The following is a 25,719-nucleotide window of genomic DNA, read 5'->3' as shown; positions in this document are numbered from 1 at the left end:
AATAGCCTACACTACCTGCACACAGTTCATGACCGTCCTGAGTCAGTGTCCCTGCATGTGCGGGGTGATCGGTCCTGCCGTGAGGGGGCTTTCCTCCTCCCTCTATCTCCCCTTCGTCTAAACATCTCCACCTATTCCGTTGCCTGGCACAGAGAGACCCTCAGTAAATATGTTCTCTTTCTTTAGCCGTAAGAAAGGGTGTGGTAGGAGTTCTGGCTCACAAAATTGTGAGCAAACCCATTTATTAACAACTATTAAGGAAAGGCCATTGATAACACTGTTACCACCTTTAGGAGAAAATTTTTTTGTATTTGTAAGTATGTAAATAAAACTTATGCCCCTCTACATGACATTTTGTTTTCATGGTTTATAGCGTTATCACTGACTTCGACAATTAACACATCAGGGTGAGGGTGTGGGTTCAGTGTGATGGCTTCTATATCCAGAAGATCCAGTGAGTCTGGGATTTAAGTAGCCCTTTCCATTAAGTAAGTCAGAACACCTTCGAGGGAGTGAAGTGAACTCCACTGTAAGTGACCACCGACCTGTCCAGTGCATCGGGTAAATTTCCTGCTGCTGCTGGACTCATTTGCCTATAATAGCTCTTCAGCTTTTCTCAAGAACTCAGGAATGAGTTAGCTGTTAGCTGAATACTACAGGAAAAAAGCCTGATCCAACACACACCCCATGTTCCCGTGGCTGCCCGACAGTGATCAGAAGGGTGGTGGTGGGTCCGCGTAACCAGTGTCTTCCTGCTAGATGAGAGCTGGAGGACTGGGAAGAGCAAGGCTCTGTGAAGCTGGAGAAAGCAGAAGGTTGGAAAAGTCCTCACGATAAACTACTTGCATTCAAACACAGTTAAGGAATTATCAGATTGATTTTACTGCCAGGATTATTTTAGGAATCTTGGGAAATGAGGTGTCAAATTTCAAAAAAGTTAGGTAACTTAATATCTACATTTTCAGAGAAGGAGAAATTGTGATTTATTTGTGTTCTACCATTATCAGACCTCCTTTCATTCCAAAGCACTGTTATTTTATGCGTCCCAGTCTTCACACATGCCGTCCCGGTCTAAAAGCTGATATCCTCTTGGAGACTAGGCAATACAATTCCTAGTTTTCCAAATCCAGTTCAGATGCAATTGCCTGAACTCTTCACAGATAAAATTAATTCCCGCTCTGCTGTCTCTGTACTTTGTCCTTCTGTTGTTACATGTATTGCTTTGTCTTGTAATGTGTTTGTTTACCCTGTGTTTGTTCCCCTACTGGACTGAGCTCCTTGAAGGAGAGACCTTTGTTTTAGTCTTAACTGCAACCCAACACCTAGCACAGCACCTGGGACATGGTAGCACTTGATAAATATTTGTTGAACACATAACTGAGTGATCAAGAGAAGGAACTAAGGGATAAAGGAATGAATGAATGAGAGGGTGGGTGAAATTATAGGTGAGTAGTAGGTAGTAAATAGATGGTTGACCTGTGGGTATTTAAAAAATGATGCATAAGAACATAAAATTATATAGGTTAACACTTCCCAAACTACCAACATCCCAAGTCATCATAATGTGCTTTGTTATTATAGAATGATGCAATCTTGTGAGTTGATCATCCCCAATTTTTTTTAATCTTCACTAACCATACTGTGAAGTTAAACTATAATATACATAAATAAAACTGTCTGAGAAACTAGAACTTGTATCCACATGAGCATTTGCAATAATTTATTTCTCATCTTTTCTCATTTTCAAAAATTTAAACATCTTGGTTAAAATAGTTTTTTTTAGCACAAATAATATGTCACCATATTATTCAGTGAATTAAGTAAATCTCAACTTTACATTGAAATTTGGGAGGAAAGGTGTGTTTCATCCTCAGTATATTGCTTTTGAGCTATGGTTAGGGTATGGGAGAAATCATAACCTAAGTCTAAAGTGGTGGGAGAATAAACCCAAACCTCAGTCCTGATTGCTGTCTAGCCATGGCTTATTATTTTTGGTTAAGAAAATAACTTCTACACTGTAAAACTCTGTTTTTTTGCTGTAACTTTTATAAGGACAGGTTCTAACACCAGGGAACATAAGCATCTACAATTCTAAAATCAAAAAACTTCAATATCTTTCCATAGGTTTATAGCAAACATTTGCTGGAAAAACCTAAACCTTTTCTTCTATAAATAAAAGGGAGTAATAGTGCTTATATTTTCCACAGTGTAAATATTTATACATTTGATAGAAAAAATGGCCTCTCAGATCCCACTTGGGGGTTTTTTATCTCTAAGTTGTGTGTAACATCTTACCTTTTCTAAAACAAAATAAAGCAGTAACAAAAACAAATGTGAATTCAAAAACTCAAAGGTTTAAAATAAGGGATTATAAACTCTAGGCTCATTGGAGATAGCCACTTACTTTAGGATATCTTTCATGTGTGTCAAAAGCAATACATCTTCTAGACAGGCAAACATAATGAGATTCACAAGTTTTTATATCTAACTGTAGACATTAGCCAGCATACCATCAGCAGCCATTTCTTAATAGAATTTTAGCCTATGATCTTCAAGTCAGTCCTCATTAATTTGGCCCACCACTGTTTGGCCCACAGCCCTAGCTTTAAAGAAGAGAGTAGGGAAATATGGAGGTCAGATAATCAGGTCATGTGGATGGTAATGGTGGTCTTTCCCAGCCTTTCTCTGTACTGTTTATCTTCATGAAAAGCAATTGCCCCGGAACTAATAGAGAAGAAACTATATTTTTCAATTTCCACACTGGATTCTATATCAGTATTACAAAAATATCTTGGTAAGGATTTAGAATAGAAGGATGTATCAAATGTTTCCCCCCACCTTCTCTTCATCACTCTCATAATGGTTCTGTCCAACATTTGTGAAGAAAGTGACAGAATGATGGAGTGTTATCTCCTCCAGGGCAGAGATCAGACCTGTTATAATCACTGTTTGTCTCCCCAACACCACCACCTAGTACAGGACAGCTGTCATAAGCTGTGCACTGAAACATTCCATGCATAGATGCTTCTTTACTTTCTGGAGGTAATTTTAATGAGTTAGTCAAAATAGCTTGGCAACCCAATATAAAGACAGATGCAAATTTATCACTCTTCAAAAATAAGTGAAAATACCTTAAGACAACATGTTCTAGAATAGTAAGTGGGTTTTTACCTATACTTTTTCTGTGTTTCTAAATGAAGTATTATTTTAAAACATGATGTATTTTCACCACCACCAAATATCTAAGTTTCGACATTTCAGTGGGCTTGGTAATAAGGTAACAATATTTAAGTGGCAGTTGTATAATTGCATTAAGCAACCTACAAACTAAGTAAAATTACTAACAGTTGTGAATAAAATGTGGTTTTTAGTGAGAAGTTATCTTAAAGCCTTTTTTCTTCACATGCTGTGTTAGGCTGTTGAACAAAAACTGAACTCTAATGTATCTCCTAATGTTAACGTGCTATGTGCATATTTTATAATGCGACTTGGTAGTAATATCAGTCCCCATAAACATCAGTGGCACCGAACTGCCTACTTTGGAAATGATGAGTAGTTCCCTAAAGGTAAGTTAAGATAAGAGAAATATAAATCCTCATCACTTATTATTTATTAAGCACTCTTATATGATGTGAATGGCATTTATATTCTGTAGAAGGGACTCTTTGCTCTACAAGAACTAAAGCAGGAGGTTCAGCATAGGTAACGCAGAAAAAAAAGAAAGAAATTTAATAAAAACCTAGTCCTTGTCCTACTAAGGAGGAGGAATGGGGGCATTAGAAATTAAAACTTAGGTGCAGCAATAGGCCATCTCATTTTGAGCTAATGTTGATTATAAACCAAGGCCTCAGAAATGATCCTCACAAAGTATCTTTTGTTTTGCGAAGATCCCTGTTCTAGTTGATGTTTTTATAATAAGTTCCTTGGGATCTGGGGGATGGGAAGGGTGGGAAGGACTAGCATTTGTTGAGTGTTCCCTAAATGCCAGTCACTGTACTGAAAGCTGTACACTCCCTGAATCCTCACAGTCAGCCTGACGGTTAGGGGTTGTCCTCCTGTTGTCTATGAGATGACCAAGAAAAGTTTGCCTAAGGTGACCCAGCTAATAGGTAACAGACTCAGAACTAAAGCAAAGTAAGACTCCAAAGCCCATGTTCTTCCCACAGGAATGTGTACCTTTCCCAAGAAATAGTCTTTATTATTGCCTTTTTTTCTTTTTTTGAATACTAAACATTAACTTCATATAACAGCTGAGTGAAAGTATTTCCTTATATTAAAACAAAATGACAATATCTTAAATGCTTAAGTTGCCCTACATGAAAGATAAAATTCTCACATCTACTATCTTAACACTTTAATGGTATAATATTGAAGTATTTATGCATTTAGGAAGGCCATCCTGAAAACTGGAAAATGTATTTTGGGAAGAAGCTACATCATAATACGTTGCCATCCTCTGTCATCTGTAGTCATTTCAGTTGTGAACACCAGAGACTTCCCTGCACCCCTTCCACCCTGCTCTGCTAACACAGTCAGACCACCTGCTGCTAGAGCTGCCAACTTCCTCAGAGCAGTTACATATTTTACTGTTCCTCAGGGTCTCAGGGTTTGTAATGTTAGATCATTTTAAGAGTAAAGTAAGAAATGTGAATGTAAAAGTGACCTCTTCTCATTCTCCGCATCTGTTTATTTCACTGGCAAAAACAAGTTTTATAACTATTTACAAAACCACTGGAGTTTTAGATTAATTAGCTTTCTTGCCTTAATGCAGCTAATTTGCAGTGACAATAAAGTATGTCTAATAAGTACCAGTTAACATGCCTCAGATTTAAAAATATGTGTGGAAGATAACTACAAATGTCAGCATTTCTAAATATTTTATTTCAGCAAAAGCCTAAATGTCTGTGTAATTACAATAAGTTCATTTTGCAGATGATCCTCTTTATTTTATTTTATGTTTTTTTTTTGGTATCTGATGAAAATTGTTCCATTTCAGGGTCTTAAAAATTTTGGCAAAATATAGAACTGACATAACTTAGAGAGATTTAACTAAAGCTTTTATAGTGGGGAAAATACAAGATGGAAAATTTTCAACTGAGTCAGTTCCAGTGATTAAAACAAAATTGCATAAACATTTGCTGTAACACATGTGGATTACTTATTAGTTCTTCATGCTTATTATATTCTTTGATATCAAAGCAAAGTTTTATAAATCAGCCAAGGGAGAAATGGCATGATTGGAAGGACTGATGATGTTTAAAGTATGTTTCGGAATTGTTTTTCAAATTCATTTCATTGATAAGTATGTGAGTTCCTACTGTGTGAGACACTGTTCTACATGCAGTTGAAAAAAACAGATGCATTTTATCTTGCAGTGTGCTTTAGAAGTTAGTTGAGAAGACTATTCTAAATGTTTATTGAAAAAATTAATATTTTCCTTGTAATTTTACCTAATAATTATTTTTTTAACAGACTTATTTTATAATGAAATTAAGGAATATATATTTTGTACTGCGTTGGTGTGGTAATGGAGTTTTTCTGATTTAAACATCTATGAAATCTCTTCTTTGTGTAATTTTTAGAATTTATTTACATAAGTAAAAATATATTATTTTACACCGAAATATGTGCAAAGTAGGAAAAAGATGCAGTAAATTTTTATTTTTTAAAAATGCCATGCTTAGAATGTACATAATAAGTCAACAAAGATTTTAGAAGCTAATAACGCAACTGGCAAGTTCTGTATTTTTGTATTAATTATATTGTATAGGTTCAGCATCTCCATTTGACTTCAGTATAACTGAAGGGTAGGGAAATCCTTTGACTGATTTCCTGGGGACAAAACTCTTCTTAGCTATGGCGGAAAACATGGCTTCAGAAGTAGCTATCTAAAACACTTGAAATTTCATTTGCTATCTGAGGAAATGGGGTGGAAAGAGTTGCTAGACTACAGACTCCTCAAGCAATCTTTTGTTTTAAGTCTCACTCTCTCTGGTGGTCCTGTGGGCTCACTGGGGTCTCTGCTGAGTTGAAAATTCATTTCACACGTTTGCACCTGCTCTGCAGCCTCACGGAGAGGGCACAACTGCTCAAGAACGTCTTTAAGAAGAACCACGTGAGCTTGTACCGGTCTGAATCCTTGCAGCAAAACCTGCTCCGTAAGTATCTGAGGTCTGATTTTGAAACACAAATTCTCTGCCATTACTTCATAGCATTTATGAGAGCATCATTTTGACATTGGGATCTTTAACTCTTTAAAATTAGAATACCTAAAATGGATTTTGCATATCTGCAATATATTATGTCAATAACAAATGTTTAGAGAAGGCTTTGACCACAACCACCTCACGTTCAGCAAAAGAGAGCATTTTAAAATCTCACTGCCTTCACTTAAAGAAAAATAATACCTCCACATGCCCCTTCCTTCCTTAAATCTTAAAGAGAACCAGTAAAATAAATCTTAACTCCTAAAAGCTCCCTCTGTATTGTTATCTTTTCTACTTGAATAAGCTTGCCAGAGCCTTTGTAGCTGTCATACAGCACAATGAAACATATATTTTCCCCTCCAAAAATATTTATGAATATTTAGGGTTGTAAGAAATCATTAGGTATCACACCCTCTTAACATTTCAAGGATCTAAAAAAGAATATGATATATAAAGCCCTGTAGTAAATGTATTTGTGTTGGTAATATATCTTTTGTTTCATGTTGTTTCCACATATAATTTATTTTCGTTTCTATATGCTCATGTTTAATGCTTTTGCTCTTTATACTTCAAGAGGCCTTTTCTAAAGATGTGACTCCCTTGGGGGTCATTTCTTATCCCCTTGCCCTGGCCCACTGTACTGGGGCATGAGTGAGTTTATTTGCAGATGCTGAGAGCCAGGGAGGATGTGGTGCGAGAGAAGAAAACCACTTTCCCACCGTTTGCAGTTACATGTCCTTATCTCCTCCTCCTTTTCCTCACTTGTATTCTTCCTCCATCTCATCCACCTGCCCTGTATGGCAAAACATGTGCCCACTTGATTAGACACCCCCACCCCAGCCTCTCCAGTGGTCAGGAAGCAAAGATTAGATGGGTTGGATTTGAGATGCTGAGCAGAGCTGCGCCTGCTCATCCATTTGGGAGCAGAATTCATAGAATCTCAGCTGGCAACCTACAGTCTTCCCACTCTTCGCTTTACAGTTGAGTCTGCATCTTTTCTGGATATGAAAAATTCATGTCTTCGTGCTGTTGAAGGTGGGAGGGGTGTATCTGTTCCCCAAGTTAGAAAATGAGTGCTCAAAACTCAGAATGACAGAGACTTCCTGTGACTGCATGACGACCATTTCTGTTTTACCTTTAACTTCCAGACGGGTATGCTTTCTCACAAGATGAGAATGGGATCGTCTCACAGTCTGAAGTGATCAGAGCATATGACACCACGAAGCAGAGACCCGATGAGTGGTGATGCGGTGGGTTGCGTCTCCACAGAGAGCTCCCAGGTCTTCACCGGAATCTGCTGGCCAGGTCCAGGCTGGCCCAAGGAGGAGAGAGGTGGATCTGAGCTCACATCGTCGATTGACATTCAGATTCATGTATGTTATAGACATAAGCACTGTGCAACTATACTGTAACACCATGTCTTTCAGACTTTTTAAAGTATTCGCTAAGTCTTTGCAAACGTAAATGGGAAATGACCATGTATCTTGCCGGAGTGCTTTCTTAAACTGAGAACAGGTCAGTATTCTTATGCCTTTACTTTGGGGCTAAAACTGTCCATTTGTTGGATATACCAGAAGGCAACCAGCCGTTAAAAGCTCTAAAATGGTAATAAAGGAACTCTTAACATCAGACTCAGATTTCAGAATATGCTGAAAAAAAACCAGCACTGTTCTCTAAAACTGACTCACCTTACTGAGCAAACTTCCTAAACAAGACATTAATAGGTATTTGTGTCAAAAATTGTCTCGATAAATGTTTGCCAAAGAAGTTCAGTGAACATAATTCTCATTCTGTAGCCATTTGCCCAGAAATGTAAGAGAAAGTTCACCTCCAGTTCTGCTGTTACGATCTGCATGCCCAACTTTTCAAATGTAAGAGTGATGTGCAAAAAAGTATTTCAAGGCATTTGCTACTAAAATCTGTGATGTTGCACCTTTGGCCTTACAAATGCTTCCTTCTTGTTTGTCTTGTTTATTTGTTAGAGGACACACTTGGCAATGTGGCTCTGTCATTATGCTGATTTTTAAGGCTGTATTTATGTCTCAGTCATGAGACATTATGATGAAGTTTCATCATTTAGGTTTTTCAAAAAATCTGGCTTCTGTAGATTGAGTGATGTCATTTTGTCTTAAAGTTCTCTCTCTTAAGAAAAATACGCTTATGTATTTATGTGAGATCTCCAATGCTTCTGTCGAGACATTTGGACAACCGTGTCGGATAAATGCATGGGCTTTTGTGCTATACGTAGGCTTGGCTTCTGTCCTGTGTTTTGTTCTCCCTGTTAGTTCCCACTAGAGATGCCTGCTGCTTACACAGCACACCCCGTGTTATGGTGACTGCCCCTCTACTTAAGACTGAGAATTACTTCACAGCTCACTTGTCAAGCAGCTCCCAAAATTAGTCACAGACTGCTAATTGGGACAAATAAGTAGTACATTCTCCCCCCTTAGAAATACCTACTTTACTCAAGCCTATAACTTCATAGTCAGATAACACTTCATCGTGAGTACATTTTGTTAATATGTTTTAAGATGTATGCTCAGTTCAATTATTTTCAGCATTTCCAAGACATTTCCTGAAAATGCCTATTTTTGCTACCAAAAATAAATGGTGAAGGGTCTGTTTAAAATCCATAACCAGTTTTCTACACTCTTTTTAATATAATGCTTTCATTTTTAAAAAAATAGTAATTCTACTTTTCAGATCTACATCAGAGTTTGGAGCAAAGTTTTTTGCCTTTTATTCAAAGCCTGTTTGCCTTTAAGTGGACTTACCAGCAAAGGAGAGAGAGCTTCCTCTTTTAAAACAAAGTCAGCTAGAATTGGAAAGAGAGATGATTTTCCAAGTCACTCCTTGAATTTAATAATTTCACATTCTTCTCACCCTTTTTCTCATTCTAGATTTAAAATTAGGTTATGTATCATTTCCTACTCTGCATTTTTAGGTATTTAGTTACAAGTATGCCTCCCACATTTTCTACAAATAAGAGAGGTTATAACACATACATAATTCTAAAGGGGGCAAGGAGTTGACATACTAGTTCTCAGACCCTTCCCATTTGGGGTTCAGTATAAACATCCAGGAAGACCGCAGGTGAGAGTCAAAGATCATCTTCAACATTCTGAAGTCACAGACTTACTGTCTAGCAAATGGATATTCAGAGCAGCTTTTCCAGGCCTCCCAGTACTAATAGTTGAGGTCAAACCACAAAAGTCAAAAAGCAAGAATGAAGGACATCCCTATAGAGGAGCGCTGTATAGCATTTATAGAGAAGAGCTGCTTTCCCTTTTGCCCTTATTAGATTAATGGCATGCTTCTCCAAAATTTTAATATCAAATTGTGATGGATAATATAATAGAGCTGAATTTGAATTTTCTGACTTAATGAAACAAAGTTGTATTTTTATCTTGAAACATAGATTGTTTCTGTGGAGCTCTTCAATGTAGTAGAATGCTTGTGGTTAGTAAGTTAATGTATGAGATCATGAACTGAACTATGACCATGCCTTTTAGTCCTATGGTCCTTTTTTAAATTATCAATATTAAGTCAATTTCTTTGATTCTTGGGTGGGAGTGCGGGTTGGGCAGCAGAGAGTGACTTCTTGGTAAAACTTAAAATATAACATTGCAATTGCATGATGTAATAGTGTTAAAGAAAACCCTCTGATTTTTTAACCTTCCTAAGGACAGAAAAAGTTACACAATTTTACCAGGATTACAATAAACAGTTGAAGGGGTTTTTAATGAGTATTTTCTGAAATAAAGGACAGGTACTCTTGGACTAAAAAAATCCCTCATAGGGGCTCTGGCAAATGCTAATACTGTTGCTTTACAATGTTTACAATTCAGAAAATACTACTTAACACAGCAGAAAATCCTCATTTGTTTAGCATTGAAAAGCTGAGAGTTGCTTCTTTAATGTTGAATAGTAGACAGTGATATTGAGCATGGACTTTCGAAGTGTATTATATATACATGTAAAAATATATTGGTGTCTCACACTCAGAAAGATACTATATGGTAACAATTATTAGCAGGAGATGGTGTTTCTCAGGAATGTAGTAAATCTTAAATGATATATGTGCTGCCCACCCTCCCACTCCTGACCCTGTATCTGATGTGAGCCTGCTTCAGCAATGTTGCAAAGTTAATGGAAAACTTTTTCTAATCAAGCCAGGTGATCATGTATGCTACTCAGTCATATTAGCCACTTCATGAATTGTGTGGTCATTGAATGGAATCAGTGATTCCTTTTAATTTCCAGGGGAGAAAATAAATTTAAGAAATCAACATTTATTCTGGTCATTAAAATTTATATTTTAACTTTACAATTCAGCATTCTAAATATCAAATATGAAAGTCACATAATTTGTTCTGCATTGTGTGTACTGTACATCTCTTATAACCTGTCATTTAAAATGTTCTTTCAGGAAATGAATGCTAGTCTGAAAGCAATAGATTGTATATTTGTAGTTTTTAAATTATTTATAAGAGGTTGTAAGTATTACCAGGCTAAATAATAATCAGTGTTTATTTTCATGAGGTTTCCCTTTAACAGTTCCTAATTTTAAAACTTATTTCACCAAATCTACAATCTTATAAATAATTGTCTACAAAATTATTTATCAAGAAAATGCCCACCCCATTTATATCATATGGACCAGGGCTATGAAATTTCTTTTGTAAGTTACTTAATGTAACACGATGCAGTTCAGTGCCTAATAATGCTTTTTAATGATGAACATTTCTACAATGCCTCTTTAAGAGACCACGTTGTGACTTTTTTCTCACATAAAATAGCTGAAGTCACTTGTGAAACTTAGTTATACTTTGCTGCATTTTAATTAACCTTCGACAGCTATTAAAGTGGAATGTAAGTTAAATCTTGAAGGAAAGGAAATAAATGTTTTCCATTTTTGTGTTGATTTACTTTCTGTATGAGAGCAGCTGTGTTTTTGATAGGTTTATGGTTTGCATGAATTAATATTTAAAGTGGTCGAGGCCAATGCATGGCAATTGCTGTAAATCTTGATGTTTGTTTCTGCCTTATAAAATTCTATCATGGCCTACCTGGAACTTAATATTCAGTAGACAAATTAATTGGTCCTCTTACAACTTTGTTTTTTGTAAGTAAACTATTTTACAAACAAATGTGAACAAATTTAATTGAAACTCTTGTTTAGCTGGCCTCTAAGAACTTTCTTAATAAAGCTCACAAAATTTCTCAGCAAATAAATCTCCCTTAAGTAGGAAAAAAGCTAGATTTCATACTTGCTTACTTTGAATTAGCAGCAACTCTCCATAGGTAAATCTGCTCTGGCAAAAACGTGAGCAGAATATTAAAATATATGTATATTTTTTTACATTTTGTGGTTCTAGAATAGAGGCCATTAATGCAGTTTACACCGTTGGTTGTTTGCTTAACTACTTCAAGCTTCATTTTCGCCTTTTCAAGTTTATTGGGTTTAAAAAAAGGCAGCCCTTAGAAGGCAGCTACTATGGAAAAGTGAAGTTTGCATTCAAGATAAAATAGTATTTTCAGCTCTGTGAAGAACCAGTCCTGCTGAAACTGCTGTAGAAATTGTGAAGCTGCATGAGTGGAGAGTTTTGAATCTGTGATTATAGTAGTTCTCTCAGGTTTGTTTATCTTGATGTTCAATGCACTGTGTTCTGTAAATAGTTATTAAAGTTGAGTAATATTCAGTTCTATGCAGTGTTCCTTGTCACTGGCCTTTTGTGAACGTGCATGTTTTAAATGGCAAATTTTAAACATTCTGTCCTCTGTTATTAAAATTGAAATAAACTGTACCATTACATAAAGAAAATTGTTGAAGTGTGAATTGCTAGTCTTGGAAATTCTAATCTTTATAAAACCTTCACATCCAGATAACTATAGTCTGAGAAGGTATATCTGTTTAAGAGCATTTTAACATAGTTTGTTTACAATCCCAGTGATATACAAAATATCCCTTCATTTTAATCCAGCTAAATGAAACATGAAATGGAATATAGTAACTCTATATGGTAAAAGGGGTAGTTTTGAAAATTAAGTATCAAAAAAATTGTAATAAAATTATTGTATTTTGATTCTTTGGTCAGAAAAGCCCCCCAGATTGTACTCTTGCACATTTAAATCGGCCTGCAAGTCAACAGCATGACTCCATCCTTTCACATAGGATGAATTTCTTAAGTTTTCTAAACCCACCAAACTTTTTTTAAGTTCATGAGAAAGTGGCCAAGTTTAGCCAGTAAAATTTGAAAAAAGTATCCATAAATTATTAAAATTGCCATGTGAGACAAAAGCACAGGGAACACTGGAAGTGAGGACGATAGCTTTATCAGAAATAAGCATCATTGGTTAAGAGGAAATCTGCAGCTGCAATTCGGTGAACTGCTAGAGTAGGATTAGTGCACAGAGAAGCACTCGTGAGGCAGTGTGAGAAGCCTCTGGTTTTAGAGTGAGGCAGCGAATACTTAGCTGTCTGAGGGCCCCAGGTCCTTCTCACAGTCTTCCCAGGGACAACAAAGGAAGGTGTGGCTCCCCCAAGCAAAATCACAGCAAAACAATGTACAGAAACGTTACTTGTGAATTATAGCAAATGATTTTCACATTCAACTCCATTCCCCTTAAAATAAGCTAAAATAAGCACTGTTTATACTGACCGTGTACTTTAAGTTCTCTACTAATACTACCTAAATACTAAAGGAAACAGCAAACTTCAAATACATTCCAATAAATTCAATACATCCGTCATCCCCATTTAAAGTTCATTTTTGCATGCTATGGCATCTCCAATCTAAAGCTTCCATTTCAGTAACACAAAGCCACTCATTTTAATGAAGAAAGATCTTCCTAAACCCAGATCATTTCACTAGGAGGCTAATAAAAATTGTTGCTGAGAAATAAGAAATATATTTACCATCCAGTTTTTCTTTCAAGTACAGACTATGTAACTAGTAATTCAAATAAGAATTCTCTATTAATTTCATTAATAACAAATGTTTAACTGAAATTTCAAAATAGCCATCTACATATAAAAATATTTAATAGTTCTCTTAATAGTTTAATATGCCTGTAAATTCTTGTTTTTCCCGAACATACTAAATAAATGTTTTAGGTTATGCAAAGGTACACCAATCTAACCCAATGCATCTAATTCCTAATCGTGATTGTAGATACTTTCAGGAAACATTTTGGTTATCTCATTTTAGAGAGAAAATCTCCTAGAGATTGAAGTCAGTCTGCACCAAGAAATTCTCCACCATAGAAAGCAACTACTAATAACACCAGTAAGGATAAAGAGAACAATTTATCCATTTGGACTATTAAAAGCATAGTCCATTGGCTTTGGAATTAATGGTTATTTTAAAGCAAATTTATATCAACTATATTCCAATTAAATAAATATTAAATATGTTTTTCTAAAGCAGATGATAAATTTACAGGCCATGAATACCTAACGGAGTGAGGGTGTGCTCTACCCCAGGCAATAGTGGGAACTTGGCCAGATATCAGAGGAAGCTGTTTTCATGCACTAACTCCATCAAACTGCCAGGCCATTTTCTCTGTTCCTTGCATTCCAATCAACAGGTATATCTGCCTTCCCACAATACTTAGCCTTTCGTTTTTATTCTAGGGTATTTCATCATTAATTTACTACACAGCTCCCTCCCTACTAGAATGTGATTTGAGACAGTGACTCTAACAGCCTATTTCTCAAGACAACCCTAAGCAATAAGGCACCATTGATAATTTCCATTTTACACATGAGAAAACTGAGACACAGTGAAGTTAAATGGCCCAAAGCTACTCAGCTTATTAGTGACAGAGCCAGAAAACTAACCCAGACACTGCAACTCTAAAATCCATGAGTAATCACCTGTTCTTTCAACTTTGTTGTGTGTAAAGGGAGAAATGTTGTATTTCTATTCTTGCTTCATATTATCCTGTCTACAGGATATATACAATATTATACAATCCCTTTGCCCCAATAGATTTTATAAAAAGTAAGTTGGATATTTTTTCCTGAGAAAATAAGGCCTTCTAGGTATGTGTCATAAAGAATGTAGAGTTTTTTCAAAGCAGATCACCTGGGTTCAAATCTTGGCTCTGCTGTTACAACGTCTGGTCTTGGGCACCGTGTTTAACCTTTCTACTTTGATTTCTTCATCTGCAAAACTGGTGTGATAATGGTCCCTACTTGAGGGTTTTGAAAATTAAATGCTACAGTTCATAAAATACTTGGGACACACATGGTGTTTAATAAAAATATTACCTGTTATGTGTATAAGTAAGTTTCTAAATGTAGAACTTCTGTTCTTCAAAATAATTGTAGTTTAAAGATGTTAGGACTCAAAATTCTTTGTGAAAGTGAGAAAGCATTAATCACAAGTTTCCACTGTATTTTGTTGTTATAGCAGGTTGTGGTGAGCATCTGCTTGGAAATATCAAGGGATTTGATTTGACCCTTGCTGTCCAATCTTTCTAAAATGAGTATGTGATAGATAAGGTCACTCTCCCTTAAAAAATCCTTCAAGGCTCCCCTTTGCATTTGGCATATATGCAACCACCGTGTTGTTTAAGTTCTCTGATCTGATCCTGCTTATCATTCCAGTCTCACTCTTCCTCTCAATTCTTTGTCTAGTTTCCAGAATGTTCCCTGTTTTTTCACACTGATGGGTGCTTCCCTGCCTGTGTATGAGTTCTTTACTTGTCATAATACACTCTTGCCCTCAGTCCAGCACTCCTCTCTCCCTCCCTGCACCCAGTCTCTTCACTCAGACCCATTCATTTCTCAAAGCCCAGGCCCAATGTCACCCTCCTGGGTGAGTAAGGCGCCTTTTGTTCTTGCTTCCAGGGTACTCTGTGCTTGCCCTAGCATTGCAGTTACCATAATGAATCTGAGTGTTGATTTATGGGTTCATCTCTCCCTATGTGACTGAGCTCCTGAAAAGCAGGAAGGATAACATGCTGCTTTTATTAAACACCTAAGACATCACAAGTATTTTCTGTCATGCCTGAGTCCCCGGAGATAGTGGCTCCTTGAACCACAACCACAGTTGTCCGTCTTGGTGCTCCCAGCCCCCCGCACAGTGCCTGACCCGTGGGTGGTGTCCAGTAAATGCCTGCTGAATGGCCATATCTGGATACCTGCCACAGGATGGCCTAATTACCCTCGGGCTGTAAACCACAATAGCAGTAGCTACAGAGCTTCCAGAGAGAAGTTCTAAAACATGTCCTATAGGTCAATAAGTACATGGGGATATTATTTGGTTCAGTGTCACAGAATGCCACTTTACAGTGAAGTACACGATGTCTCCCTTATATTAAACAATTTATAGCCGATTGGCTTGATTGGAACATCCTGCTAAGGAAGGGAAGTTTACAGACGTGAGTTTTCTGAATTCCTTAGGGTTATGCTGCCTAATGGATATAAACTGTTCCCCAAAGGGATGGCAGCTACTAGAGAAACCTGACAAAAGAGATGGTTTCCAGTGGGGAGAGTTCTGCCCACTAGAGGATGTTGTGGAATTGTTAGGGGACATCTCTGGCATCTGCCTGAGGCAGACATGCTATGGGCATTTGTTGCGTGGGACTTGGTTTTAACAGGCATCCTGCAATGCGTGGGACAGACACCCCGATACCCGATAGACTTGATGTCAACTGGCCTGACTTTGGAATGCCCCACCATTCCTTTTGACGCAAAAACCTAATCCCTTTTTAAGCTATAAAATATTTTTTGCACTGCCTTAATATACATTGACTTCTCCAGATGTACAACTACTGTGCGTAAGTTCTAACATTCTTTGTTTAGAAAAGGTACGTTAGCAGCAGCAGGGCAGCTGTGGCGCATGAGTTGTCCATCTAGCAAACCCACGTTGGTATGGATTTGGAGCTGCCACATCTTGCTGGTTCTGCGTAAGAGGTTGGCCTCTGAGTCCATTGTTAAGTCTGCTGAAGCTGTTGCATTTTGGAATAAATTACCCCCCATTTCTTTCTCCCTTCTGTTTACCACTAGGATATTGTACTGATTTTATTTTTTAATTATATGTGTATTGAATCATATTACCTGTGAATTCCATTTTTGGAAATTAAAGGGAGGGCACCAAATATTTGATTGTCAAACGGAGTTGACAATCACTGCCTCAGAGAGAGAGGGACTGAGCCTCATGCTTTACTGTCCAGTGGATTTAGGGCACAGAGCCATCAAAGCTCCCAAACAGGGCAGTGTTCCCTGAGTTGGATCTGGTTTTACATCCGGCTCCCCTACTGATTAGCTATGGGACCTTGGGCAAGCCACTTTACTCCTCTGTGCCTCAGTTTCCAAATGTGTAAAATAGCAATTATACTGTTTCCCTGTTGCAGTTGTTTGAAGGATAAAGTGAGTCAGTGCATGTAAATATTTAGAATAGTTTATTAAAGATTACCTTTAAAATATCAAAAGAGTATGTAACAAACGTGAGTAAAACCAGTCTTGTGATGTAGGAGTGTGGTCCAGAGAATGCTCACAAATGTTTATCCTTTCACATTCAGGCTTTTTCCAGTCCTCCCTCCCTCCCTTCCTTTCTTTCATCTCTTAAGCATTTGGGCTAGTTTGGGGTACCTGGAAGTCAGGCCACGTTCAGTTTCAGGACAAAGCAGGAGACTGGAAGTGAGAGTTCCCCTGCCATTAGACCAGGCAAACACACAGTATCTTCAAACTTGTTTTCTCAACTAGAAAACAGACAAGACCAAACTCTCTTGGGGCAGCATTCTACCTTTATGTAGCGTATTTGAAAAGTGCTCTTGTGCATGACATGTGATAATGTGTATTTATATAGACCTGGGTTCCTGAACAACACCTGTGGGGGTCAGGTAGGTAACAAAACTAAGAGATGCGCCAGGAGGAGCAGACCAGGTGGGAGGCTGGCGAATGGCAGGTATTTGGAAAGAGCCAGCCTGACCCCAGGTAATACAGGACCCTCAGTACCACATCTTCCTAGTGTCACAAGAAGCCAAAAATTCAGATTCTTAAGAGAAATGTCCCAATTTTTAAACCTATACAAACCAAATAACACATTCCTGAGGGCTGCGTGTAGCCACAGGCTGACACCACTATACAAATTCACTTCCCTTTGCTGCTTTCATGAGCCCCAATGTAGAAATTAACTTTTTAATGCAATTCAACACCAGTGCAGAATCTGTCTTTTGTCATTTTAAAACATGAAGTGTGAAGTAAAGACATTTCCTTTTATTCAATAACAAATATCGCTAAGGAGATAAAACAAAGCACTTGGATCCAAATCTTCAAATAGATTCCACAAAAACAATGTATTTTATGTATTCTAACCCAACAGGATATATGCCCAAATATGTAGTCATCGGACATGGAATTCAATGGCACTTAAGACATGTAATATTAAATGATTATAAACAATAGCTGGACTTTGAACTCCACAGTTATTATTAACATAAAAAATTACAGTGTGACTACTAATAATTAGTACCATTGGTGTGGTAAATACATTAAATTACAAATCTTTACATTTATACATAACTTATTTTACAAATAAATGTTTTAAGAACCACTGTCCAACTTTCATTTACATACTAAATGTTGCTGAACAAAAAGCCTGCAATAAATATTCCCTCGGGGGAGGAAATTCTTTTATATAGGATTTGTGTTACAATGAATATCTGAGTAAATATTTAAAACTTTAAACTCCTCATGTGGTTACTGAAATCTTGTACCCTGAAAAAGGTCTTATATGTTAAACAAAATTTAGTTATTAATTTTAAAACAACTGTTCTCATGTGCCAATATTATCCATGATTAGATTGCCCCCCAAAATCATAAATAGGTTGTTCACTGTCCCCTCAGTTTACTTAGTAGTTAATTTTTTTAAGTGAACCTTCATTAATTACAATCAGGTATTTTTCTTGCTTATTTGTGTTTATATTTGTTATATATATATATATAACACACTACAACTTAGAATGAAAAAGAGAATGTGTAGACCTTTTCTACAAATAGAGCCCAGCTGTCCAATAAAACATCTTCAGCCAATTTGCAACTTTAAAGTCAAGCTGCTGCATATTTTGAATAGAAGCAGCATAAATTGAAATGCAGTGGTCACCATGTTTTCAAAGCCAGTAACCCATTATCTAACACAGCCATTGTGTTTGGAGACAGGAACCTTAGGACGAGAAGGCGTGGCATTTCCCCAGCACTTTCCTCCGTGATGTTGCCGGGTTCCAGGGAAATTTCCTCAGAAATACTTGTAGCACTGGCAGCAGAGCTCCACCTGTCTGCCCTTGTACTACACGCTGGATTTCAGGCTGAGGCCTGTCAACTGGAACTGAAGTCTGGACAGCTCTTCCCAGGCAGCGGCGGCTCCTGCTGGAGAGGGTAAGCGAAGTACTGGGGGGACACCAGGAAACCGGATGGCTGGGTCAGGTGGATTGGGTGGCCTGTGGTGTAAGGCGGGGGTGGTGAGGGCACCAGGCAGCCTGGCTCCGCCCTGGCGAAGGAGAACCTGCGGATGGAGCCCCCTGCGGAGCTGGAGCTGGTGGCTGTGCTGGACTGCCTGGAAGGTGCCCTGAGGCTCGTGGAGGTCAAGATCATGGGCAGGGTCTCTGTCTGATAGCTGCGGAGCGAGAAGCGGATTGGCTGCTGGGAAGGCTCCTTGGGTCTCAAACAGGTGCAGCAGTAAATCGCCACTAAGGAGCCCAGGATAATGAAAGCGATGAAGATGGAGCCCACGATCAGGAAGGGAACATAGACAGGCTCTAAAAGGCAAAAACAGAATGCATAGAAGTTCGGATAAATGTATCCCAAACTCCAAGTAGCTCGGGTGGGAAGAGGGCGGCTCAGTATTACCATTGGTGTGGGCCCAGGTTCTCAGAGCTTACTTACTTTGCTCAGCTCTAAAGTGCAAACCGTGAGGCTGGAATATTGTTGCTCCTAGCGGGGAGGAAGCAAACTGATACTATAGCCTCTGTTAGCAATTAGCCATCATATTGTACATCTGGAAGTCAGAAAGAACAGAATCTATCCTGTTCATGCACTGGAGGGAGGGGAAGGGTGGGTCTGGGGATACTATAACTGTGGGTTTAAACCCAGGTTTTGGTAGTTTTATCACGGTAGGGCACTTGAGGCTTTGACCTCCAAGGCTGAAAATTCATCCCAGAGACCCAGAATCTCCAATCTAAGCAAAGAGAACCAGGCCTGTTAAATGAGACTCCCACTTACAAGACTTCAGAAAGAACAGTGTAAAGAAACCCACGGGGGCCCCAACTACCCAGGTCTTCTACTGCATCACAAATTGTCATCTCGGGATGCTTCTTTGCACAAACACTCCTGGCTGCCTGCCTGTTCCAGATGCCCCACCTCTGCCTCTAAATTCCCCCCGCCAAACTCAGGGAAGCTCCGGCTCAGCCTTAGATATATTATGATGCATCTCTTGGCGTCTGTGGCACAGACTCTTTGTGAAAGAATCCCTGAGGCAGAGCAAACCCAAGTTTCCTTCTCTCTACAAGGAAGACAGAAAACTTCCCACCCCAGAGGCACTCGGCAGGGCTCCAGGTGTGTGATAGCTCTGGATGCAAACGCCAGCTGAGAAGCAGAAGGAAGAAAACCTGCCTTGACATAGGCCCTCCTGTGTATGTGGCTCTTTCTTATTTACTATCTGATTCAAGTCTCCTGGAGAACCTGTGAGGTGGGCATGATAAGCTCTACTTTCCAGATGTATTAGATAGTTTTTTACTTTCCCAAAAACACACAGTCAGTGAACGACAGGTAACTATCAACCCCCAAGATTTGTGGGCCTTTCGAGCCACCCATTCTGCCATGTTTAGCAGCACAGTGCGGAAGGTCCGGCAGAAGGGACTAACACTTACCCAGCACAAATGACTAACCACTTAACCCTGCGCAGTGCTTAAACATGCACATTTAATCCACCACCTAAATCCTGAGGACAATATGCCCATTCTGGAGTTGAGAAGAGGCCTAGAACAATTAAAGAACTTGCCCAAGGTGACACAGATGGCAAGTGACAGAGGCACAAGTGGGTCCAGGAGAGTTTGACTCAGTGAGGGTGGAGGCAGCACCCTCTCCTGCTGTCCTCTGGCCACTGAGCAGAGCAAGGAAGCCAGAGAGGAGCCTCCTCCGCCAGAGTCAGGCCGACGGGGCACTTAACTTACGCTGCACGGAACACCGGGTCCCCCAGGGCGAGCAGAGCAGATACTGAGATGAGTCTGCACTTTTCTAACAGGCCAGGACGGCCTAGAGTTCCCTACTTTCCACAGAGCATCTTTCCTCCAGATTGGGAATTTTGACCCCCAAAGTTAAATTCCTTGAGTGTCTAATGGAGTTTGAAGAAAGAGCAGAGCAGGCTCCCCTTTCCTCTGGGATTTCAAGCTCTTGGCCGGTTGGGGGTTGGGGGAGGGCTCAGCACCATCAATTCTCTCTCCAGCCTTTCCTTGCCTTCCCCCCAGACCTTCTCTGGCCCTCCTCTGACCTCCGCTCTGGAGTTCTGGTCTGTCACCCGCGCTGAGCTCTGCCCACTCTCCGGTTTCCCTGCCATAAAACCATCGCCTGGAGCTCTAAGGAGTTTCCCTCCTGTTCCTATTCAGGTGGAAAGCTTTTTCGCTTTCTTTTGTTTATTTATTTATTTAAGGTTTAAAGTTCCTCTGCTGAGGTTGTGATTTATTCCGTTCTGAAGTAAGCGGAAATTTGACCCACGTTTTCCGACGTGAAAATAGGGGGCAGGGAAGCCCCCGCGACCCTGGTTTCTAAATCTCCACCTCGACGACCTGGGCATTTCTGAAAGGCGTGTGACAATAGAGGGTGGGCCGCAGAGGGTAATTTGATGCAGAGAAATGAAAGGAAGTCGGGAGAATGGCGCAGCAGCTTAGAAAAGCTACCAAAGGACCTTTAAAAGCGGGTGTGCGGTAGGAGCGGCTGAAGCTCCGTAGCCCCGTGGGGCTACAGATCACCTTTCCGCAAGAGATGCGTTGCGGCGCCATCTGTACTTCCGGAGGTCGGGGAGTGACCAGGGCGCGCAATGGGGCGCCCTCACCGTCCCTGAAAGGCGAAGTCCAGCCTGGCACTCCCCCCACGGCCCTTCTCCACACCTCGAGAGCGCCCGGAAGCTCCAGCTGTCTTCCCCAGGGTCACCCGATGGTCCTCGTGTCCCTTGCAAACTTTCCCTTGCGGCAACCCGCGGAGACCGCGTGTGGCGGGAATCGGGACTGCAAAGAACAGGGCCTCTGACGTGAAACACGACCACCCACTCCTCCCTTGATCCCCCACACGCTGCGTCCACTCTGCGTAGATCCAGGCAGGCCTGGCGCTCCCACCGCGCGCGCGCCAGCCGGCACGCTGGGCAGCGGCCCGCCGCGGGACGGGAGTCGAGCGCCGAGGGCCCGCACTTACGCGCAGTTATGCCCGGGTGCTCCAGCTCGCCGCGGTCGTTGGTGCAGCCGCCCTGCTCCAGCCTGGCGTCGGCCGCGGCGCAGCAGTAACGCAGCGCGCAGGAGCCGCAGCAGATGGTGGCGTCCAGCGTGTCGAAGTCCTCCGGGCACTGGAAGCCCTCGTGGTAGTTGCCCTGCACGTCCACCCAGCCGTGGCAGTATTCTCCGGGCTGCTGGGCGCCCGCTGGGCCCCAGCACAGCCAGCCCAGGAGGAGGCAGAGCGCCCGCAGCGCCCCCATCGCCGCTGCGCGCCCTGGGCTGCCTAGAGGGGGATGCAGCTGGAGAGCAAAGGGCTGAGCCGGGGCCCCGGGCGCACCGCGGTTCCGCCTCCCCGGGGCGCGGCGCGGGCGGCCGGCCCCTGCGTCCGAGGGCACTGCCGCGTGGGTTAACAGAGGCCGCGGTGGCGGCCGGCTCTGCGCTGCGGGCTGTGCAGACCGGGGGTCGGCATGGTGCGCGGGGACGAGTTGACGAGGGCCCGCAGGAGGCGCCGGCAGAGGCTGCTGGGACTGCTGCTACCGGCCTTCGCCAAACTCATGCTGCCTCTGGCGCGAGGGGGGCGCCGTACTCTGGGCCACCTTCCTCCCCACTCCTCAAGGGAGCCATCGCGTCCGGGCCGCGCAGCGCCCCGACTCGTGGCCGTCGCCGGGTCCCGAGCGGAGCCCGAAGGAAGAATCTGAGATCCCCACGTGCAGGTCCCGAGACAAGCGGCCTCTCAACCCCCGCCCCTGTCTGTCAGGGGAGCAGGAGTCAGCCTTGCCGCGGCCAAGTACAAACGGCCTCCGGCTGCTGACAGCTCTGCCTGCAAAGGGTCCTTTAAAAAGGAAGAGGGAGGGGGAGACAGAGAGGGTTAAGAAAGAGTCCGCCCTCCCGGGTCGCGTCGCTGGAGCTAATCACGGCGGGCTCGGCGCGGGCTGCAGGTCCTTTGAGCTTTCTGGTTCGCGCGCCGTCCTCCGCCTTTCCCGGGCCACCCCCGCCCACTGCGCTCCCCCAGGACTCGCCCCTCCACCTAAGGGATCGGACCCTCCCCACACACCCCAGCTCTTGCACAGCCCAGAAAACTGGAGAGTGAGGGAGAAGGCTGCCTGCTGGGTTTCTGCGTGTAGCCACGCTCTTTGGCTCTCGGTGGAGACGCGGGTTTTGCTTTCTCTGGATGTTATTTAAAAAGCCAGAGCGGTGACTGTCGAATCTTCTGTCGCTTGTAGCGCAGATCCGGATTCGTTCCTACGACACCTGTTCTAAGGGTTCAGGACGGACTACATGATTTTTACGGGCAGCCAAAATTTGCACTGAGTTTTTTTTCCCACCTCAAGTTTCCACTTTTAGGAGGAACGGCACATTTCCATGCATGAACATTCGCACTGCTCCCTCGCCCCCTAACCTGCGCGCCGCAGGGTGAAGAATCGCCGGTCCCATCCACCAGCCGAGGGCAGCTCGCAAACCCTCAGAGAGCACGACTTCTCCGTTCACGCCCACAAAGGAAATAAAAGAACAAAATTAATGATAATTGAGCAGATCTGAACTTCTGTTCGGGCAAAGAAACACATTTATTTAAATGATGCGTCCCCTGTGCGCTATTTTCAGGGGGCACTGCTCCTTTAGCGGCCTAAGTGCCTTGTGAAAGTAGTGTTATGTGAAACCTGGCTGCGCTCAAGACTATTTTTACTGCATCCTGAACTTCCTCTCATCGTTTATTGGTATGTGAATATGTTCCGCGCATCTCAACCTATTTGTCAAACATGCTGAATGCCCGTGTCACTGATTTAGATGTTGGCAGGTTGGATGAAATAGAAGACAAGCTGTGCTGTGTGTGCATCAGCAATTAAAGCGTGCGGTCAAAAGCGTTTATTTACCATGCCCGCGGTTCCCCGATGGGCCTAGGGGGTTCATAGAACCTTTTTTTAAATCTTATGAATAACTTAATAATATTGTTTCTTTCTCACAATTTAAGTTAAAGTACACTCCAAGTAAAGAATTATTTCTGACTTTAAATATTGCGATTAGCGTTTAGTTATGAGAATGTAAAAATAATGCCCCAAAATAATGCCCAGATGTTAAGTAGGACTGTGTAAATATTCAACTTTATTGCTCTCTTAGAAATACGTATTTCTTGGGACAATAATAAGCTCATACGTAAAACCAAATTAAGTTCAGACTTGTATGAGCAAACAAACAATATGACGGTGTTGCTTGACTGAATTATACATGTGGAAAATTGTTTTGCAGCAATTTCTCAGGTACTGTGTTTTTATTCACAAAAAAAGATATTCTTAACAGATTTACAGGTTTTTGTTTTAAGTTGTTTTTTAGGAGGGCTGTTTGGACTGTATATAATATTCTGAGCAATGAAGAGGAAAAGTCTCTTAGAACCACAGCAACAGTGAGAAATAGTTATCTTAATAAGATGATAAAACTACAAAGACATGTTTATTGTTAATAACTTTTCCAGAACCACACCTCTTTATATTATTTTTGTTAAATGTAGAGGAATTCCATTACATCACAACTGCACCAGGTTCTGCAGCAGAAAGCAGCTTGCTAGTTCCCCAAGGGTCGAGTTTCTCTCATTATCCAGCTGTTCTTTGATAGCATTAATATTTTAAGGAGTGATTTGTTGCCGCTTACCTCCCATTAATTACCTTCTCCATGCCACAGTGGGATTCTTTTCCTTAGGACACCAGCTATAATTAATTCCTTCATTCAAAGCCCCTGTCTATTTGACTTATTTAGAGGGCATTTTACTCACATTTAGTTGCATATTGACTAATGGAAAGTAACCAGACCTCCAAATTACTTGATACTCCATAAATTTGATGTGTATGAACATTAAAGCAACTGTGTGATACACTTCCATATCTCTGTCCTGATACAAGTGCCTTTAAAGCATTACAGCAATCAGCTTCAGGGTGTGCTCAGGGGAAAAAAGTAATGTATTTGGTTCCTTGTCACAGAAGAGCTCAAGTTTTACATCAACAAATTTTAACCTCAAAAGTGATGTTCTCAAAATGCCCTTTGTGATCAGTAGACGAATATACACTTCTTTTTAGGGTTATGAACATCCAAAGTTTCTGTTTTTCTGTTACCATTAATAGGAAAGGAAGATGAAGAAGTTCTCGTTGACCACCCTCAAAGACTGTAGGGTGAGGACATGGAGATGGAAAATAAAATCCACACCGCCAGGGATATTACACAGAGGTTTTAGAAATTCTATATTTTTTCTTATCTCAGTAACAGAAATTCCATATTTTGGTGAAGAACACAATTGTAAGGGGTGATTTCCTCAGCCTACATTCTCCTGTGGCCCTGCTGCCAGGAAACTCAAGGAAATGAGTTAAATGATATGATGTCTGGGATTTGCTTTAATAAACGCCAGCAAAAGAGAAAAGGGGTGGGTTGGGGGTGGTGAGGGGGGAAGGAAGAAAGGAAGGGAAGAAGAAGAGAAAAAGAAAAGGTACAGGAGAAATGCAGATATGGAGATGGGACAGATGAAACTGAGACACAATCGGCAAATGTTGCTAATTGTAGCTGGCAGAAGGGTACTTGTCAAATGGAAATGCAAGTCTATTTTTCCTGTATGAATAAAAATTATATGCTAAAAATTTTTAATCAATAGGAATCAATCGTGGTATGAAACTAGCACTGGACCATATATTTAAACCTTGCCTGTTCACTGCTCTTGGTTTTTCATTTTTTGAAATGAAAAAATGGTTTTACATTTTTTGATGAAAGATTTGAGAAAAACAAAAACAGAGAAGAGAAACAAAGCCAAGGATGCATCAGAAAGGGCTGGAAAATAAAATGTACTAAGGAAAGGGGGAGAAAAGGCCAAAAGAATACCGAAGTGAAGAAATAAATAAAAAGACAATTAACTTCGGCTGTGGAAATCCTGTCCAGTTCATCTGCATTGGACCCAGAAATAAAATAGAAAACAACAAGTTTCTCAACCCTCCCTCGAGTTTCTTTCTGGAGTGAGTCCTTATCACTAACCTTCCTTTAATTATTTTGCCCATGACTAAATGCAATTCTCTTCCTTGCAACACACACTATAAATCTTATTCCAGGA

At 40.8% G+C, this 25,719-nt stretch overlaps 2 protein-coding genes and 1 long non-coding RNA gene across 6 annotated transcripts in view; 2 read left to right on the top strand and 1 right to left on the bottom strand.

Moving 5' to 3' along the window:
* The window catches only part of ATP8A1 (ATPase phospholipid transporting 8A1), a 216,983-nt gene extending 204,953 nt beyond the window's left edge, over positions 1-12,030 (top strand). For all 4 annotated transcript variants that reach the window (XM_036905468.2, XM_036905471.2, XM_036905469.2 and 1 more), the window contains 2 exons: positions 6,067-6,158; positions 7,355-12,030. In XM_036905468.2, coding sequence (XP_036761363.2) covers positions 6,067-6,158; positions 7,355-7,452 — 190 coding nt within the window. In that variant the 3' untranslated portion in view covers positions 7,453-12,030. The remainder of the gene's footprint in view (positions 1-6,066; positions 6,159-7,354) is intronic.
* Positions 12,031-16,602: 4,572 nt separating this feature from the next.
* Positions 16,603-22,032, bottom strand: SHISA3 (shisa family member 3). The gene is made up of 2 exons (XM_036905467.2): positions 21,622-22,032; positions 16,603-18,974 (listed from the first exon to the last, which is right to left on the bottom strand). Exons 1-2 carry the CDS (start codon positions 21,896-21,898, stop codon positions 18,535-18,537), a joined length of 717 nt encoding a protein of 238 aa, XP_036761362.1. The 5' UTR covers positions 21,899-22,032; the 3' UTR covers positions 16,603-18,534.
* On the top strand, positions 18,493-25,231 carry LOC130683782 (uncharacterized). Its single transcript, XR_008997726.1, has 2 exons — positions 18,493-18,594; positions 22,970-25,231. It is a non-coding gene; the product is annotated as an uncharacterized LOC130683782 (long non-coding RNA).
* Positions 25,232-25,719: the final 488 nt, after the last annotated feature.

Source organism: Manis pentadactyla, chromosome 5 (assembly GCF_030020395.1).
Source record: "Manis pentadactyla isolate mManPen7 chromosome 5, mManPen7.hap1, whole genome shotgun sequence".
NCBI classification, from domain to species: domain Eukaryota; kingdom Metazoa; phylum Chordata; class Mammalia; order Pholidota; family Manidae; genus Manis; species Manis pentadactyla.
The sequence above is the reverse complement of the archived record's forward strand: the minus strand, read 5'-3'. Positions and strand labels throughout refer to the sequence as shown.